We start from the raw sequence: 18,907 nt of genomic DNA, 5'->3' as shown, positions 1-18,907 counted from the left end.
ACATTTGAGCTTCATGCTTGTGCGTGGGTAATGGAAAGTGTTTTCAATCTATCTGTGTCGTGCTTTTTGTAGAATATATCATTATATATACAGTATATATTTTTTTATTGCGGATGATGCCTACATGAGCTTCTTGCTTGTGCGTGGTAATGGAAAATGTGTTAGTAAATTGATGAGATGATTTTTTTATAGCGATGATTCCCCTAGAGTAAAAACTTAAAAACTGTTTTACCACAAAACAGGTTTTTTTGAGTTACTACAGTAATGATCTCATGGTGCTATTGTTACTTTAGTGTCTATAATGTGCTATATTTATATACAGAGTTCTTCCAAACTCCCTACCAATATTTTAGGGCATTGATCCTGGGTACTATATCTAAATATCATTCTCAATTTGTCCGAAATTCCTTAACTACTCACACACTATTTTTTTCTCAATAATGGCTGAACATATGGAAATTAAACTTTGCACAATCATTTATGTGATTTATGACAAGACAGATCTACAAATTTAATATATCAACAATTTTTCAAATTAATGCTGGCTGCTACAGTCTGCCTCAATAATGCAACAATCTCCATCTGCTTTGCATGTTATTTGTGAGCGATTTCAGATTACCGTATTTCAAACAATAATAAAACGCTGCCTAACCCTGTTGGTCTCCATAGGTTTAGAATAACTTAATTTATTTTATTAAAGTAGAAAAAATTAAAGGTTTGCTAACAATGTGCTCTTCATTTACATAAATAAAGAACTACACTACATTCTAAATGGTGAAACAAATGAAAATGGGTGCATTTAACAGAGGTTGGAGAACATAGCCAAACTTAAAATAAGTTGCTTAAAATGCCGTTGTGGTTACAGGCTCTGAAACGGGTTTCCATTGACTGGGAAATATTTGCGTTTTCTTCTTGAATGACGGCTCCAGCCTCTACTATCCTACCCACTAATTCAATTTCATTTTCTACTGGAGTAGAGTAAACAAGTTCTTTGATACGTCCCCAATAGTAAACGTCGAGTGGCGTGAAGTCTGGAGATCTAGATTGCCAAGGTGTTGGACCCCCTCACTCACTAAATGTCGCCCGTACATTATTCCCAAAAAAGAGCAGGGGCGCCGCCGGGTTGGAGCCAGTGAGTATAGAATGTAATATAAATTGATTACTCACTGGTTAGAACCACACACCTCCGGGACTCTTTCTTGGAGCGGAACGTTCTCCATCAATTCCGAAAGAATGTCTCTCTGAAGGACCAGGTAAGTGGGAAAATCAAGTCGGTTTGGCAAAATGTATGGACCAATGATGTGGTTACCCAATGAAGTGAACCTGCCCATACATTAACTGAAAACCGATTTTTGTTTCTTTTCTGAATAATTTCGACAAGATTTTCTTCTTCCCAATAATTGTGAATATTTCTCCTGTTGAATATGCAATCACTAGTGAAGCTACTTTCATATTTCAACAGAATCTTTTTAAAGAAATCTGGTTCGTCTGCCAACTTGTGAAGAAACCAACGAGAGCAAGCAACACGACGACGATAATTCTGGGTTTCAAATGCGTGAATCCGTTGTAAATGAAGTGGGTACATTTTCTCTCAGTTTAAAACTTTCCAAACGGTGGTATTGCTCACACCCATTTCAATTAGCAACCACCCGAGTACTAGATTGGGGATTTTCCTCGAATCTAATGAGAAATTCCTTTTCAAATTCCACGGATCAAATGTACTTATCCGGTTATCCCTACCTGTGTCTGATCTATCAATCTGAAATGTTCCATTCTCCCTTAGGCCTTAACCGATTTTGGGCTGCAGTGAGTCTTTACACACTGTCTATGTGGAAATCGTTCATGCATACATTTCAATGATACAATCGCTACTCCCGCTATAATTTCTAATTCCACATGGATTACTCATAAGCTAAGGTAATTTCCTTTTCTACAACCTTAACCAGTGTTATTTTATCATAGGAATAAAAAAATGACATGTATTAATACATATATAAAAACATATATTTGGTAATAAATATCAAAGAATCGACTATCATGATCATTAAAAGAACCAAGGGAGTATTGAAAATTAATAATTGGTATGAAAATACTCCTTCATACATGGCTAAGATAATAAACTAATAGCAATGCATGAATGTTTAATAATACAGATTACAGCGTGAATAACACTAATTTGCAGTTCAAAATATTACAAAAAAACATTTTAGTATATCTAGATGAATTTGAAGTAATAACAGAATCCAGTATTTTTAATCATTGTAGATATATACTAAGAATTATTCATAATGGAAATCTAACAACGTCACCACTTGAGAAAAATGAAAACACTAACAACGATTACTGGAAAATTAAAAAATGTGATACAAGATATAGAGACAAATCAATAGAATACAAATACATAATTAATATCACATACAAATTATTCGTTGGCAGCTCATTGCAGTTCATGATTGTCGGGTAATAAACGTTTAATGATGTCACAGCTGAGGGTCCACACTTTGTCGGAAAGTTGAAAGTTGAAGGCTGCTGCACTGGGTTTGCATGGGAAACAGTTGTTCACATATAATCCAGTTATTCCGCCCAACTCGTTGGCAGTTGCACAGTACACCGAGCTGCTGGCTGCTTGCTCCTACACAAAAACCAATCACACAATTATATCAAATGCGTGTTATTACTATTCAATCAACTAAACATGTCAATAGAAAGGAATAGTAAGGTTCCTTTTATTAAATAGAACATCTTTCACATATATAAAAAATATTCAATTTATTGTTGCGGGTTTCTACATTAATAAAACACTTGAGGCGATTAATTCTAATTAGATTCTATTCAGTTACCACCAGTTATAACTTATATTGATGACCGCATGTAATAAAAGCTATGCAATATTTTCCAACACATTCGAATGGAATCAAGAAAGGTTGCAGGACCGATTTTCAAAGGAGGGGGACATATTCCCTAAAGGGTGAGCCAGCAGGATGTACTGGATAAAGTAATCGGAAAATGAACCAATATTGGAAGGTTTCCCATTAAATGACATTTCAAAATCATAGAATTTAATAATGTAATACCTTAAACATTAAACCTTATACCTTTACCGACTTTTCTGTAATAAGATAGTGTAGTACTTAAAAAATAATAGACTTATAATTATTATTGAACGGAAATACAAATTAATTGCTGTAAATCACCCCGAAGACTTCTGCTACTACAAATATTGACAACAGGGTTAACAGCTAGATGGAAATTTTATGAGAGCTTCTATCCAAACATTATTTGCCAGCCCGGGAATCGGACCCGGTACCTTCTAATTGCTAGTCAGGTATGCTCACCCTTACACCAAACTGACAATCTCTCAATAGCAGCACTCATTTTGTACGAAGCCATAGCGGCCAGCCAGTCTACAGATGGATATTAATGAGAAATTGCATTTATTCAAATGCTAATTAATTAATTAATGATATTATTATTAAACGAAAATCCAAATTAATTGACCAAATTTCCAACTAGCTGTTAACCCTGTTGTCAATATTTGCAGTATCAGAAGTATTCGGGGAGATTCACAACATTTAATTTAGATTGTCGCTTAATAATAATTAGCATTGTTCAATCATCACTATTTTCAAGTATTGTTTGGGTAATTCTAACCTAATATGAATGTAGAGGCTGCTACTCACCAAAGATTTAGTAAATGGTCTGACAAACGCAAAAAGTATTCTGTAGAACCACCAATTTCTACTGATATATGAAGACACCATATTGCCAGGATGCAAACAATACACACATATGCCTTTTGTCTTCCACCTGCAAGATAATACAGCGATAATTTATTCGCAATGTTATTCATAATTATTATTTGTTGAAAACGTATGGATATAAAGAATCAAACTTTTATTGCCAAATTTAATATCTTAATATGCCAGGTTATGTAAAATATTCTTCGATACTGGTTGTGCAACTATTTGTATTAAAAACAAATTAATACTGTATCATGAAGTAATCAAACATGTTATTGAGTTGGATAAGATACGCTAATAGAATATTTGAATTACCTTTCAGCTAGTTCATTTGCAAACAATACATTGCAGAGTTTTGAGTTATTGTAAGCCATCATCGACCAATACCAAGAGGCATTTGGAGGACTGAGAGCATCCTCATCCAGAGATTCCAACTTCAAATTGGCATACCTGAAAATAATGAATGTTACAATCATCATTAATTTGTATATGAAATAACAACTTTTTCATTCAAACTCAAACCTAAAGCATAAATGGATGACCCATTTTCATCTGTCAAGCTTTTATAAATACATTTCATTGGTGAATCATGTTGTGATAGGCTACACATGTTCATAATCTCTGCAAATTGTTATGCAGGGTTATCTTTCTTGAAAGAAAATTAAGGTATTGTGTAAGTGATGAAGAATAATAACATCATTCAAAATATACCATTACCACTAATATTTTGATAATTAGGTTTATTCTATATCCCTCTGTTTTATGGCGAACGCGTTTGAGGTAACTCAAGTGCAGTAAAACTGACATTTGTTTGTCGGGCCAAGTCTCAACTTATTTTATACAAACTATAATGACGAAAAATCTTTACCCCTCCGTTGATACACACACTCAAATCACATTTGTGATCAGAACACCCATGTTCCTCCCTACTAATTGAAGTCCCAGCTTGCTCTAAACGCATACACCAATGGTAGCTATGGGGTCCTGATATAATATGAACTCATCGGACGAATATTTGAATATTTAATAGTTATTTCAGGTATCTGAATCTCTGGAGTCAGCTTCAATTTGATAATTCCTTATTACTTCGGTTAATATTGTATAAGTGTGGACCTTTTTTTATAGAAGTTTTCTAGAAATATGACTATTGTGATTATATATTTCATCATTAGAGGGTGATTAAAGAACCTATATTCAGCAAATCGAACCAAAAACTTGATTTGAAATTGGTGAGGTTTTTGACAAATAACTTATTTGCCGAAATTTAAATTTTCAAAATAATTGACAATCGTTGGAATCTAAAAAATGTATGTTTTATGAAAAATATGAGGCACCGACCTGTGTGACTCTGATGAGACGACGACCACTCTTGATGGCGCTGCTTTTGCGAGAGGCTTTTCCAAAAGTAACGTCAAATAGAAATGACTCAGATGATTCACCTGGAACACGGTTTCCAAGCCATCTGCAGTCTGTGAATAAGCAATGCCAAACACGCCCGCGTTCAAAATGAGAATATTTAGTGACCTGCAGAAAAATAATTAGAATAATCATTAAAATATGCAAGAGAATAATGATAAAGTAATCCTTTTATTATTTTATTGAAACACTGATTAGGCTATCTGTAAGAAAATAATAGTAGAAATATATATTTTATCATATTTATTAATAGCTACATTATGATAGAAAAATTACATCATCATTTTTAAGATGAAAAATAGTAGTTTTTAAAAAGCTACTTCTGAATTTATACTACTACTTTATAAATTTGCTGATGTTGGCAATCAATTTTCTGAGGCTCTTCACACAACTTTGTTTTATGTTTTTACGGAAGTTTTATTATTAATCCAACTAAATTTAAAATTGTTTGTTTTATTCTGATTTGTATATTCAGATTAATGATTTAGTGTATAAATTGAAATGGACCTACATACATAACCTACATAATACTTGGACAATTTAAGACAAAATTAAAAAATTGAAGAAGTTTTGGGCAATAGCCTGTTTTTTTCTTTTCCGACTACTGTATTGTTTACTCTATCCAATAAATAAATAAATAAAATGGGAAAGAGGATTGAAAATGTATACATAATTGAAGATAGGCTACTTGACAATCATTCATTCACATTGCAATATTTCAAAAACAAGTAATTTGTTATTTAAATGTAATAGGATTGTATAAATAAATCTTGGAAGAGGCTCTGAAAATGATCAGGTGCAACTTGAAGAAATCTTCACAACAGATTTGAGGCAGCCAAGTCATACGATATTATGATAGTGCTATAGTTGTGATCCATATAACTGTACTGTATTGAACAAATAAAAATATTCTATTCTATTCTTTTACATTAATGATTTAGGATCTTCAGTAACATTATAAACAAATCAAAACTGAAATTTTGGCTGCTGGTCAGCCCTATTTTACAAATTAATTTCAGCCATTGTAAACGTTACATTTGGCCAATTTACTTGTGGTTTACGCAAAACAAAGGCTACCATTCTTATATGAGCAGGTTTTATTATGTTGATTAGGAAATGAACCTGAAGTTCATATGTATCATACTTAAGTAAAGTCATAATGACAGTATTTGATTGACAATAGTGTTGCTATCCTTTTCTATCATTCGACAAAGCAGATAGCATTCGACTAGGCATGTAACCGTCCTCGGTAAATTAAGAATCTTTATGTATGCAAAATTTCACGTAAATCAGTTAAGTAGTTCAGTCGTGATGATGCCTCATTCGTGAATTTCCAATCCCGTATGTGTATAAGCCAAGACAACCCTTTCCTCTATTATATTATAGACTAGCAGCCTTGCATGTAACCCGTGCTCCGCAAGGGTTATATTATAGACTAGCAGCCTAGCAGGTAACTCGTGCTCCGCTAGGGTATAAATAAAAACTTGACAAACTGGGTCAACTGGAATCTTGAAGAATTAGAAATAGACCTGTAACCATCCTCGTTAAATGTAAAATCTATATGCAAAATTTCAAGTTAATCAGTTCAGTAGTTCAAACGTGATGATGCGTAATTTGTGAATTTCCTATCCTGTACGTCTATAAGCCAATTCTTTCTTTTATGATATTATAGATAAATGAAATAGAATTCAGATATAACCGTATGAGAAACGCGAATATTTTACCTAGAATGACATTTTATAAGTTAAAAGCTTTGACCATCATAGACCATCCTCACAAACATGTTTTAGTTAGCCTACCCATATACCGATATAGGTTACTGGTACCGGTATACATATTCAAAGGTTATTCCAGAATTATTTCTATTGACATTATTTTATTATAAATAGGATTTCTATTTTGCTATAACTTTTAAGAGAAATTGAGATAGAATACCTACTGAATAACTCAATTTCTGATGATTTGAAGTTCAGATTGTTGTATCGAAGCTTTTAAAACTAGCCGCCGAGATTTCAGGTGTTTGTGAGAATAAACATCTGATGTCAGTTTAAACTCTGATGAGAGTTTTGGATCAAATTATGTAAAGGGATATTTTATTAATGAATATAATAATATATTTGGCATGAAATTGATTATATCATCAAAGAGAATGAAAACGAATGTTGGATCAAATGTAATGGGATGGTTGATATAGTATAGCTATGGCTGTGTTTTAGTACAGTTCTTAGCAGAATGGAGTCAATTATAGAGAATCGGCCACCATGTTCTCCCTTCTTTCTTCACTGCCATTATAACGTGGACCTTACTCAATATTAGTAGGCAGGCAGATCTATCTACTTTGAACCTCACTGTATCTCTCAGCTTCTTGACAAAACTGTTTGAGTTTTTATTCTGTGTTCAGCAGTACAAGCGGCGCTTTGCGCTGTAAGAGTTCAGAATAATGACAAATGAAAGCGCCATAGCATACAGCAATTAGCACCACGAATGACGAAAACTTTATGAGACGGTTTAATAAACAAAAACTGTTGGATGCTGGTTAGAATGCACAATCCTATTCAAATGTTACTTGTATTAAGGTTTCTACTCACTTGAAACGTCGTTTGAACTGATCAGCAAACAACTTGACACTGGCAAGAGATTGAAGGTCCAACTCAAATGCTAAACATTTGGCTGCAGACCGCTCCTGTTTTATTTTGTCGATGGCCTCTTGTGCCCTGTCTAAGGAACGGCAGGCAAATATAACCAGACAGCCATGTAGGGCTAGAGCCCTTGCCGTTTCGTAACCTTTGAAACAGAAAATTCAAAAAGTTGAAGATTAAAAATTAACATCTAATATCCTTATCTTCTCATATTATTATGTATCCAACATAATACTAAAAAAAAAACAAGTCATGCAAATATTACCATACACCCTGTAGAGTGAAGCTCTTGCCGTTTCAAAACCGTTTAAAAGAAAATATTGAGACTTACATATTTGAGGAAAACGTAACATGCACTGAATAATTTTGATTTAATATAAACCTATACGGAGTTTGCTGAAGTAATGGAAATGGTTCAATATTTATTAAAAAAGAATTATTATACAAGAACCTAGGTGTGATTAAGGATCTTAAGCTGGGTTTACACCAAAGTCATTAACATAATGTTAATAACTTAATCCTTATAAATTATATTAGATTGAACATAACTTATCATACACAATCATGATGATCATATGTATTTGTCAAGTTTCCTTATCTAATAGAATCTACAAAAATTGAGTTATCAACATTTTGCTAATAACTTTAGTGTAAATGCAGCTTGTCAAATTTAAAATACAAATTTTCTGCGAATTAAAAATTTTGGGCCGGCTATTTAAAATGTAAGTTCATTTTTACTTTCCTTGCCCTATTACCATAGGTAAGGAAAGTATTGCTTTCCGAAAAAAATTAAGGTACCCCAATTTCTAAATTTCTATACGTTTCAAGGTCCCCTGAGTCCAAAAAAGTGTTTTTTTTTTGGTATTGGTCTGTGTGTGTGTGTGTGTGTGTGTGTGTGTGTGTGTGTGTGTGGTGTGTGTGTGTGTGTGTGTGTGTGTGTGTGTGTGTGTTTGAGTGTATGTACGTCTGTGTACACGATATCTCATCTCCCAATCAATTAACGGAATGACTTGAAATTTGGAACTTAAGGTCCTTACACTATAAGCATCCGACACGAACAATTTCGATCAAATGCGATTCAAGATAGCGGCGAAAATGTTGTCAAAAACAGGGTTTTTCGCGATTTCTCGAAAATGGCTCCAACGATTTTGATCAAATTCATATATAAAATAGTCATTGATGAGCTATATCAACTGCCACAAGTCCCATATCTGTAAAAATTTCAGGAGCTCCGCCCCATCTATGCAAAGTTCGACTTTAGATTTCCAATTATCAGGTCTCAGATACAATTTAAATCAAAAATTTCGAGTGGAAAAGATTGAGCATGAAAATCTCTTCAATTAATGTCCAGTAACATTTTCACCTGAAATTGAAAATAAGCTTGAAATTTGAGAAAATGTGATTATTCAATTGCAGACTGTTGGCAATTGTTGATTCTTTTAAATCATTCACTATGAAGAGATAGCAGATCTCGTGTGTATCCAGCGTTATTGTCCTGTCACCAGCTGGCTCAGATCTATGAATAGTAAACTAGTATGCGCGGGAACACTAGCGTCAGGTGATCAATTTTCATAACGGCAAGGAAAGTTGTGTGAGTGCGCCACACCAGATTTTTTCATAATTATGTTCTCATCATACAAATTTATGGTGGTCAGGTGATACATTATTTCAACAGAAAATGAATGCCGGAAACCGCACATCGATATATCAACCAGTTTAGAATATGAAGATATTCACATTTGAAAATGCTAGTAAATTAAGAAAAATGAAATAAATAGCATTTTTGCCAAATTTATTAGTATTTTTGAATGAATATCTACGAAACGAATCAATTTTCAAATAAACAACATATTTCAGATAGATCTGAACTCAACAACTATAGGCCAATAGCATTAGTCAGTAATATTTCATAGATCCTTGAAAAACTTGTAAAAAAGCGATTGGTTAATTATTTTGAATCAAAAAACCTGTTGTCACCCAATCAGTATGGCTTTCGACAAAACAGATGTACAGATGATGCTATATTTGAGTTGACAAGGTCCGTAATTAACGATTTGGATAATGGTAGGAAATGCCTTGCAGTATACTGGATCTAGCAAAGGCGTTTGATACAGTATCTCATGGCATCTTACTGAAAAGCTTCAGGCTATGAGGCTCTCAGAATGGTTCAAGTCATATCTGGAAAATCGTAGGCAGAGAGTCAGTATTGGGAGAAACCTAAGTGCAGGAGATGGCCTTCCAGTTAGCTTCGGAGTACCACAAGGAACCGTTCCTGGACCAATACTCTACCTCATCTTTGCCAAGAAGCTGTGCTCTATGGATGTCGGTGGCAAGATTATCACCTTCGCCGATGACACAGCAGTATTATTCCGGGGAACCAGCTGGGATGACGTCTTCAGGTCAGCTGAACTTGGAATGGGAGAAGTTACCTCCTGGCTCTTCAATAACATTCTGACGATTATTGCCTCAAAAAAAAAAAATTATTGCTTTCTCACTGACAGATTCCAAGAAGCCTTCTAAGCAGGCAATCAAAATACATAATTGCAAATTGGATAGTATGAATTGTAATTGTCCTTCAATAGAGCGCACAAACAATATAAAATACTAGCCGTCAGGCTCGCTTCGCCCGCCATATCCGTCTAGCCAGGGGGCTCCGCCCCTTGGACCCCCGACTGGATCGTCCAAGAATGAGATTAGCAGGCTCGCTTTGCTCGCCTGCATTTTTATCATGTTAGGACAATCCAGTCGGGGGTCCAGACTAAACGTCTGGCTAAACGGATATGGCGAGCAAAGCGAGCCTGACGGCTAGTAATATAATATTCCCAGGATTGAAGTAATAGTCCCCAATCAATTTTTCCGCGATAAATGCATTTAAATCTTCAACTTGGTGCCAACCTAACAAAGTCAACTCAACTTAATGCCAACCTGACTAAATTATTAATTTAGTTGCCAGTTAACAACTGTTTCGAAGAGGTACTCTAGATTAGAGTATCTAGATTATAGTTCTATAGTAACATATGATATGGAAATTTCAATTATAATTAAGAGATTGGGAGAAGAAGAATATACATGCTAAAAGACGAACTTTAAACCCTTAAAAACAACCCTTAGAGTTAAAATATTGCCAAAAGATTTCTTAGTGCGCCTCTAAAGGGCCAACTGAACATACCTACCAAATTTGAACGTTTTTGGTCCAGTAGATTTTTAGTTATGCGAGTGAGTGAGTGAGTCAGTCAGTCAGTCATTCAGTCAGTAAGTTAGTCAGTGAGTGAGTGCCATTTCGCTTTTATATATTATATATAGATTTAGGAGTCGTAATAGATGAATTACTTCGCTGGGATAAACACATTTTACATCAAACGGCTAAAATCAGAAAATTAATTTACAAATCCATCCAACTCAGGCAGGGTACTCTCAATAGACATGATGAAAAATGTTTATTATGCAATAGTCGAGTCCATAGCAAGATATGACATTTTACCTGGGGAGCTACAAATTTCTGCCACATCGATCCTATCTTCAAGGTTCAGAAGCTAATTTTGAGGATAATAGGACGCAAACATCCACTCTTCCCTTCAATACTACTATACTCGGAGCTCAGCATCCTCAGCATAAGACAGATTTACATTCACAGACTTCTAACATTCACCAGAAAGAACCCACAATTCTTCATCAATTTGAATCACCCGCAAGGAACACGCAGAAGGAACATGGACTTGGCAATTCCCAGGATGACAACATCAGCTGCTCAGAGGTCAGCCACATATTATTTGGGACCAAAAATTTTCAATAAACTGCCAATTGCTATTAAAGAAACAGTTCCAATCAATTCATTCAAATCGAAAACAAAAAACTGGCTCCTGTCCAATAGAATCAATCATGGAGAACAATTAGTTTTATGAAAAAAAAATTCCATACTGTTTCATTCTTATTTTCTTCATTTTAATGATTTTTTCCCATGAGTATTATAAATGTTTTTTAGGTTAGATTTTTATAAAATTTCTACATCTTAGGTTATCAATTTTCTTTTTGAATTTGTGTATATAAATGTGGTTTTCATGAACTTCTAATGACTCACAAGATGTATCTTTATTAGATTTTTTTACTTTTAGCATAAAATCTTAAACAATAGCAAAATTGATGACATCCCGACACATATTCATATATAGTGGGAGCCACATTTTCTTAGATCAGCAAATAATCAACCAATTGTATTAATACTTTGTAAATAATTGTAGCTTATATGCTTTTGTAATCATGTCTATAATTTGAATAAACTCCTCTGGTCGTGTTGTACCCTCGACCAGAGACATTATTATTATTATTATTATTATTATTATTATTATTATTATTATTATTATTATTATTATTTGAATGCAATATCATCAAGAATTTGGGACGAAACTAAATAACAACTTACCTATTCCACAATTAGCACCTGTAACAATGGCTACTTTTCCATTTAGGTCTTGGCCGTGTAGAACCTGCCTAGCTGTACTAGAGCAATCGAATCTCTGGCGTAAATCCATAGGAAATTCTTTCTCTTCCTCAGCAAAAGCTAATCTTGGATCGGTGTAAGTGGTTCGTCCACTTTCTTGATCTTTGTAAACAACTTTACCATCAGCATTGACCACTTTTATCCAACCGAAAGGAAGTTCTGAAAATTCAAATAGGGAAGTTTGCATGTAATTTCAACAATCATAACAATCTGAAAAAGGAATAAAAGCTATTAAAATTTTGCCTAGCCTCCATAAAACGAATGTCTAATTGATAAAAAGCACAATATATATTGTATATCAATAAAGAGCCAGCGCATTAATAGATCAACCTGTAGAACTGTAAAAAGGTCAAGGATGCCAAAAACTTTAGGTTAGATCGAAATCCAACAAGGCAATCTGTGCAACAGGCTAAAGAAAACTTTTTATTGATTATATATTTCAAAGTTTTTTATTTGAATAATATCAAGTTATCACTCACACTCACACACTCAAACACCCAAAAATCATGTTTTTGGACTCAGTGGACCTGGAAACGTATGGAAAATCTGAAATTTAGATACATTGATATAAATCAAGGTATTAGACAGTTATTTGTTAAGAATATAAGACTATATATAATTAAAAATATAAATCAATATACACCACAAATTAGAACTTACGATTTCCGTATGCAGGGTAATTTCCAAATCAATAGAACAGACAAGACTGTATGCCGGAGACAATTGCCTTACATAAGTAACAGACTGATCAACCTCATACCAGATAACCTAATAGCAAAACTAGTATTAAAAAGATAGCAGAATGGATAAAGTCAGTGAATATCTCGCAATTCATTCACACATAATGCACTAGTAAATGCCACCTTCACTTAATTATCCTACATTTCTTTTATTGCAGTTACCTTTTTATCTTTCTTCCAAACCTCAAATATATCTTCTCAGATTCATTCTCTGTCTTCTACTCTGTGATTTTTAATTTATTTTTCTGACCACAAGAATAATAATATTGTAATATTTATCTTCTAAGCCTCATAATGGAATTCATCATTCAGTAATTAGGTTACTTATATATTTTAGTGCTTCAAATAACACTTTTGAATTTACTTTTCCTTTTTATTTATACTATTTTTATTTATATTTCCTTTCATATGAATGTATATTCATTCTTTTTTCATCAATTCATTTCTTCATTGAAATTTTTTATATTGAAAATTAATATCGATACTCGCTGCCAGCACTCAAACTTCGGTTTTGCAGGCAGCGCCAAACATGTTATTTTGTTTTGACAGAGTTGCTTTTCGTGTATATTTAAATATTGATCAATATGTTTTTTTTCAACTTTGTATTGAGGATTATTATTTTTTTGTATTATTTTTGTTGTGGCGAAATAAAATTTGATTTGATTTGAATGTGTTTCACAATAAATTTTCATGTTTATTCAGATTTTTGGACATTCTCAATTATTTATTTTTGATTTCACTTTTATTCTATTACTATATGTTAATAATTATCAACAATGTTATGTTAAATTGAAAGCAATACTTTCTTTACCTATGGTAGTAGGTGGGGCAAGGAAATTAAAAATATAAATTTGGAGTCTCTGATATAGATATACAAGAACTTTAGCGAGCTGAAATCTTCATATTGATCTGACCTTTCTTTTCTTATTCTAGGGTGGTTTCTGAGAGTGAGGTTGTTAAGTAACAATGCAACAGTGCGCGGCCGATCTGAGTAGAGAAAAGTCTTGAGAACGGTGGATAAGAGAAAATCATTATTATTTTGTTTCTTGTCAAATCATCCTCATCAATTCATCCAGAAGTTGATGAGGTCGACTTAGTATCTTATCTGAATGCTTCGGGTATTGACAAGTCAGACTTTGAATGTGAGAAGCTGAAATACAGGTATGACGTATAACTCAATCTTAATCTTAAAAAACATGAAAACAAAAATAAAACTATCATTAATATAATAAACTTTAAATAAAAAAAATATAAGCTTTTTAAATTTAATAAACTATATAAACTTAGAATAAAAAGCCAAAAAGTTAAAAATATTAAAAATAAGAATATTTATCTATTCCAAGACTAAAACTAATAAAACTAAAAAAATCATAAAATTCATATTTAAATATAAAACCTATAAATAAAAAAAATATATATATATAATTATATAAAAATCAATTTTAAATCTAATTAGGGTAAAAAAAAGGTAGAAACAATTAAAAAAGTGCCGGTTGCACAGAAGCCGGTTAAATTTTAATCGTGATTTATTTCACGAGAACCAATCAGAGACACAGGACTCCAGTCCTGAACTTCGCATTTGCATGCCACTTGATCTTCGCTCAAATTTCTACGCAGCAAATAACAATATCTCTCAACCTTCTTTAAAAATATATCAAGGAGGCATGGCTGTATTTTGACTGATCTGATAATTTTATTCCTACTGTTTGTTGTCAAGTTACATTTCAGAAATCAAAATGAAACATTATAAGGATGTATTCCAATCTCATTCATTACTTTCATAATAAATTAATAGTTTGAATCCACTTTCTGGCTTTATTCACACTAGCGCGACTCAAATCGCAAAGTGACTTGAGACTCAGTCGCTCGGCGACGCAGCATGTGTTTTTTAATGGTGACGCTGAGATTAGACGATTCCAGTATTGAATATTGGATACTTTGATACTTGGTTGGTCGGCGACTCGACATGCTGGTCGCCAAGAGACTCTAGTATCGAGTATCTTCAATAAAGTGAGTTGGGAATTGAAGTGGATTCTTTTCAAAAAAGCCTTCTCTGATTGGTTCTTGTAAAATTAATCATGATTAAAATTTAACCGACCTTTGTGCAACCGGGCCATAGTCTTCTTTTACAATTGTTATTACCAAACGTTTTCATGCATGTGCTTTGAACTCAGATTTATGAGTGGCTGCCTTTGCTTAGTTATATCATGCCTCCAGATCTCAGAAGGCTTGAGAAGACGAACAGGTTCATTTCCCAGTTGCAACAAATTCTGGGGGTCTCCTAGTCTCTAGAGATTTGGATAGCCCTCCATCAAGGCGCCTCAAGTCAAGAAGATACTTAAGACTTGATGAGCAGGAAGAAATAAGAAGTGTGAAGGAGTTATGGTGACTGAGATAGTTGCAGGGAGAGGTTAAGAACAGGAGTCTTGTGGATGACCCCAATGACATTGTCCCTGGCACCCAGCTGAGACATAGAGAGCAGGTAGGAAGGTGTAATGAGCTGACGACAGCATGGGGATAAACCTCCAACCATCTGTGCCAATGTGGTCGAATTCAATCAATGCAACACCTGATATCTGAGTGTCACAATACTCATATCATGGAAGGCTGACTGAAGTTCATGCTGCTGGAAATGCTCCTAAAGCAACAAGGCCACTTTTAGGGAAGCTGAAACGGTCGACTTTGATGCATGTGATAGCATGAACTTATACTGAAATAGGCCTCTTGAAGTGTGGATTAAAATTCTTCTCTACAACATTCATCAAGGATATCTATGAGATTGAAGCGATTGAATATGTTGTGCTTCTTTAAACACTGACAGAGGAGTGATAATCTGCTGCAGCAAATAACTTATGGATGAATTTTCTCGTAGAGAGCTCCGTAATGGTGAGGTGGAAATATTTGAGAGTGTAAAGGCATCATAGATGAGGACTGTTTTTGCTTGGACTGTAGGTCTACTCCTCCTAATGATGAATTGGAATTGGTTTCTTCGAGGTCCTTGATACTTTGCTTGACCACCTGAGATCCTTACACCCAGGCGTTGAATGTGTGTTGAGAGGTGAGTTCAATATTAACGTCCTCAAAGACATATAAAACAAGGCGGAATAACTATTCAATGTATTAGATAGGTGAGCGTGGAATCCTAGTGAGGAATCACTGGAAATCTGACAGATAACTCATTAGATAAGAAAGCAATTGGAATAATTCAAATGAAAATGAGGGGAGAAATTGGTTTTGTGCGACCAACTGATAAGCTATCAATGAGATAAGTTTAAGAGCCGAACTCCTCTAAATAACATTATGAGTTTAAAAATCGTTCCCTGGTGTTTCGAAACCCACCTAAAGCATCATCTGTTTCATTACCCACGCACAAGCTTAGAGCTTACGCGGGTATCATCCTCAGCAAAAAAAATTATAAATATGTAATTGATCGAAATCATAAAAATATTATAAAACGAACCTCCATTCACACGCTTCTTTTTTCCGGTCCTTGGATGGGTCCATTGTGTTCCTTTAGTCAAATGGCTGAAATTAAAAACATACTTTAACACTTGGAAAGTTTAAGAAATACAGAGCTCAATTCTGAAAGTTTTTTTTTCTTTTTGTTAAGAATTGGAAGTAGTTTTGTGGAAGTGAGGTGGATTTTCTTGAATGAACCCCCCCCCCCCCCGGATTGAAAGATGGTAGGCTAAACTGCTGTATCCTAATGATATCATGAGATTTAGGCTACTAAGTGTTATAGAAGCCTTAATCCTAAAAATTACAGCACCCTTTGGGTGGCTCGTTGGAGTAAGCGATAACGCGCCGGTCTAATAATCAAGAGATCCCGAGTTCGAATCTCGACCAGGGCAAAAACTTTTTGACTACAGCACAATCTCATAGATACGGCTACCCCGTCTTCCGGAGTAGACGATAAGCCGTCGGTCCCGAATACCTAAAAAGTAGTCGTCATCTCTCCTTATTATCTCTCTCACTCATTATCCACGCACAAGCCTAAGAGCTTATGTGAGCTACACCCTCGGTATTATTTTTTATTATTAAACTTAGTACACCAAAATGTCATGAGATATGTGAAATGCCGCATCCACATCATGGGAATCTGAATGCATGCAAATGTCGACGAGCGCCAGGGTGTAGATGGGTAGTTTGACAGCGCTAGCCATCATTTATTAGCTGTCGCTCCGATTTTTGTCCAGCAGAGACGCAAAGGGAGTGCTTCAGCTACTAAAGGTGGCACTTTATGAAGGTCCTATACATTGTGTAAGTGACCACGGCTTGTTCATCAAGCCGTTTTCATTAGTTATTGTTTCCATTTTATGTTCTCTTCTGTAATAAAACTTTATATCAATTTATTCAAAAATTTGTTTCAAAATACGGTAAATAATTTTAAATTGCAGACCTTTAGTGAGTGACATACACCCGACGCAAAGACCAATGAAGGCGAGCGCTGACAAATCACCAATCAACAATTTATCAACAAACGCGTGCTGTTTCCTGTTTGACGTCTGCTCTGCTAATTTTTCATGTGTACCTAATTAAGTTGTTGTAGGCCTAATTGTTTTTTCATTACTTTTTTGTGCTACCTACCTAGTAAATAAATCAAACTTATCGTTTAATTCTAACCGATTAACATTGCTAAGGTTCCTACTTGGTCTACTATACAAGCGGATCGCTTTTTAAAAGAATACATGGCCTTTTATAGAAAGCATCTATTCCACAGGTATAGTGTTCCCCAAAAGAGACAACAATGAATCCTGTTCACGAACGAAATAATTCTGTAGCGTCTACTACGCTTATAAAGTAGGTGCCTCAAATCAGAGATAAGGGAAGATCTCACTTCTTTAAGAGAAGTGCTAACTTCTCTCTGCTTGGATCGACTAGAAATAGAAATATATTAGGAAGCAGAATACCTACTTTACATAGTAGACACATCCATCCACAGTTGCTCGTTCTTCCCAACCGGGGGGAAGTTCATCCTCACTATCAGAATCTGGTATGATTCCAGCCATTAAACTAGTTATTCATTTTCTGGCCTTATATTCTAATATTCTTCAAGAAATGAAACAAAACTAATCCTTATTTAATAGTAAAACATCAAGAAAGTCGACTAAACACAAGATAAACATAAGATAACCTCAAAGTAGAAACTAGAAACACACATTTGCGCATGCGCTCTGTATTAAATAATAGTATCATCAAATAGCCACTTGGCGTGTTTTTCTGTCACGCAAAACCGCCAATTTCAAGGATACGTATTCATAGTCAAAGTTATAACGTCCACAATAATAGAACATACACAGTAAATTATTATAATGATCAATTGATAAACATCTAGAAAACAACCAACAACCTAATATCAGTGCACCAACATGGCTTCAGGAAGAGGCGCAGTACCAAAGTTGATAAAATTTAATGCTCTGTCTACTAACGTTGGCGGTTGCGCAGTAGGCTACAACAGCAAATATTTCAGATTTGTGTAATTCTTTCTCTATATCTATAAAAGGCTAAGCCCCGACAGACTGAAATCACACCACAGCCCAAACTACTGAGTCTAAAAACTTGAAATTTTGCACAATTGTTTATGGTAGCCTGAAAACATCCACTAAGAAAGGATTTTCAGAAATTTGCCCCCCCTGATGGAGCTGGGGCCCCCCAAAATTTTGTACTTTTTAACCGCTCATTGTACAGCAAAATCATGAGGAACTTTTTTGTTCAGCTACGAAAAAAATTAGATTTATGCAGAAAAATTTCGATCAGGAGCACAGGGGGGTTCAGGAGAGGGAATTTTTCAAAAAATGTTATGTAAAATCACACTACAGCTCAAACTAATTGTCCTACAGACTTAAAAAATTTGCACAAATATTCTTCAAACAT

General features: G+C 34.4%; 1 protein-coding gene across 2 annotated transcripts; it reads right to left on the bottom strand.

Annotated features, from left to right (window-relative positions):
• Positions 1-2,256: 2,256 nt before the first annotated feature.
• On the bottom strand, positions 2,257-18,423 carry LOC111049738 (WW domain-containing oxidoreductase). 2 transcript variants are annotated; one of them, XM_022335899.2, is made up of 8 exons: positions 17,948-18,423; positions 16,494-16,558; positions 12,216-12,452; positions 7,745-7,940; positions 5,079-5,264; positions 4,056-4,190; positions 3,681-3,807; positions 2,257-2,632 (listed from the first exon to the last, which is right to left on the bottom strand). In XM_022335899.2, exons 1-8 carry the CDS (start codon positions 18,040-18,042, stop codon positions 2,438-2,440), a joined length of 1,236 nt encoding a protein of 411 aa, XP_022191591.2. In that variant the 5' UTR covers positions 18,043-18,423; the 3' UTR covers positions 2,257-2,437. The 2 variants fall into 2 exon arrangements, with proteins under 2 accessions (XP_022191591.2, XP_039279527.1); XM_039423593.1 differs by lacking the exon at positions 12,216-12,452 and having other exon boundaries at positions 17,948-18,415.
• Between the last annotated feature and the right edge of the window lie 484 nt (positions 18,424-18,907).

This window comes from Nilaparvata lugens, chromosome 3 (assembly GCF_014356525.2).
Source record: "Nilaparvata lugens isolate BPH chromosome 3, ASM1435652v1, whole genome shotgun sequence".
In the NCBI taxonomy this organism is placed as follows: domain Eukaryota; kingdom Metazoa; phylum Arthropoda; class Insecta; order Hemiptera; family Delphacidae; genus Nilaparvata; species Nilaparvata lugens.
Note: the sequence above shows the minus strand (reverse complement) of the source record. Positions and strands in the feature narration are given on the sequence as shown.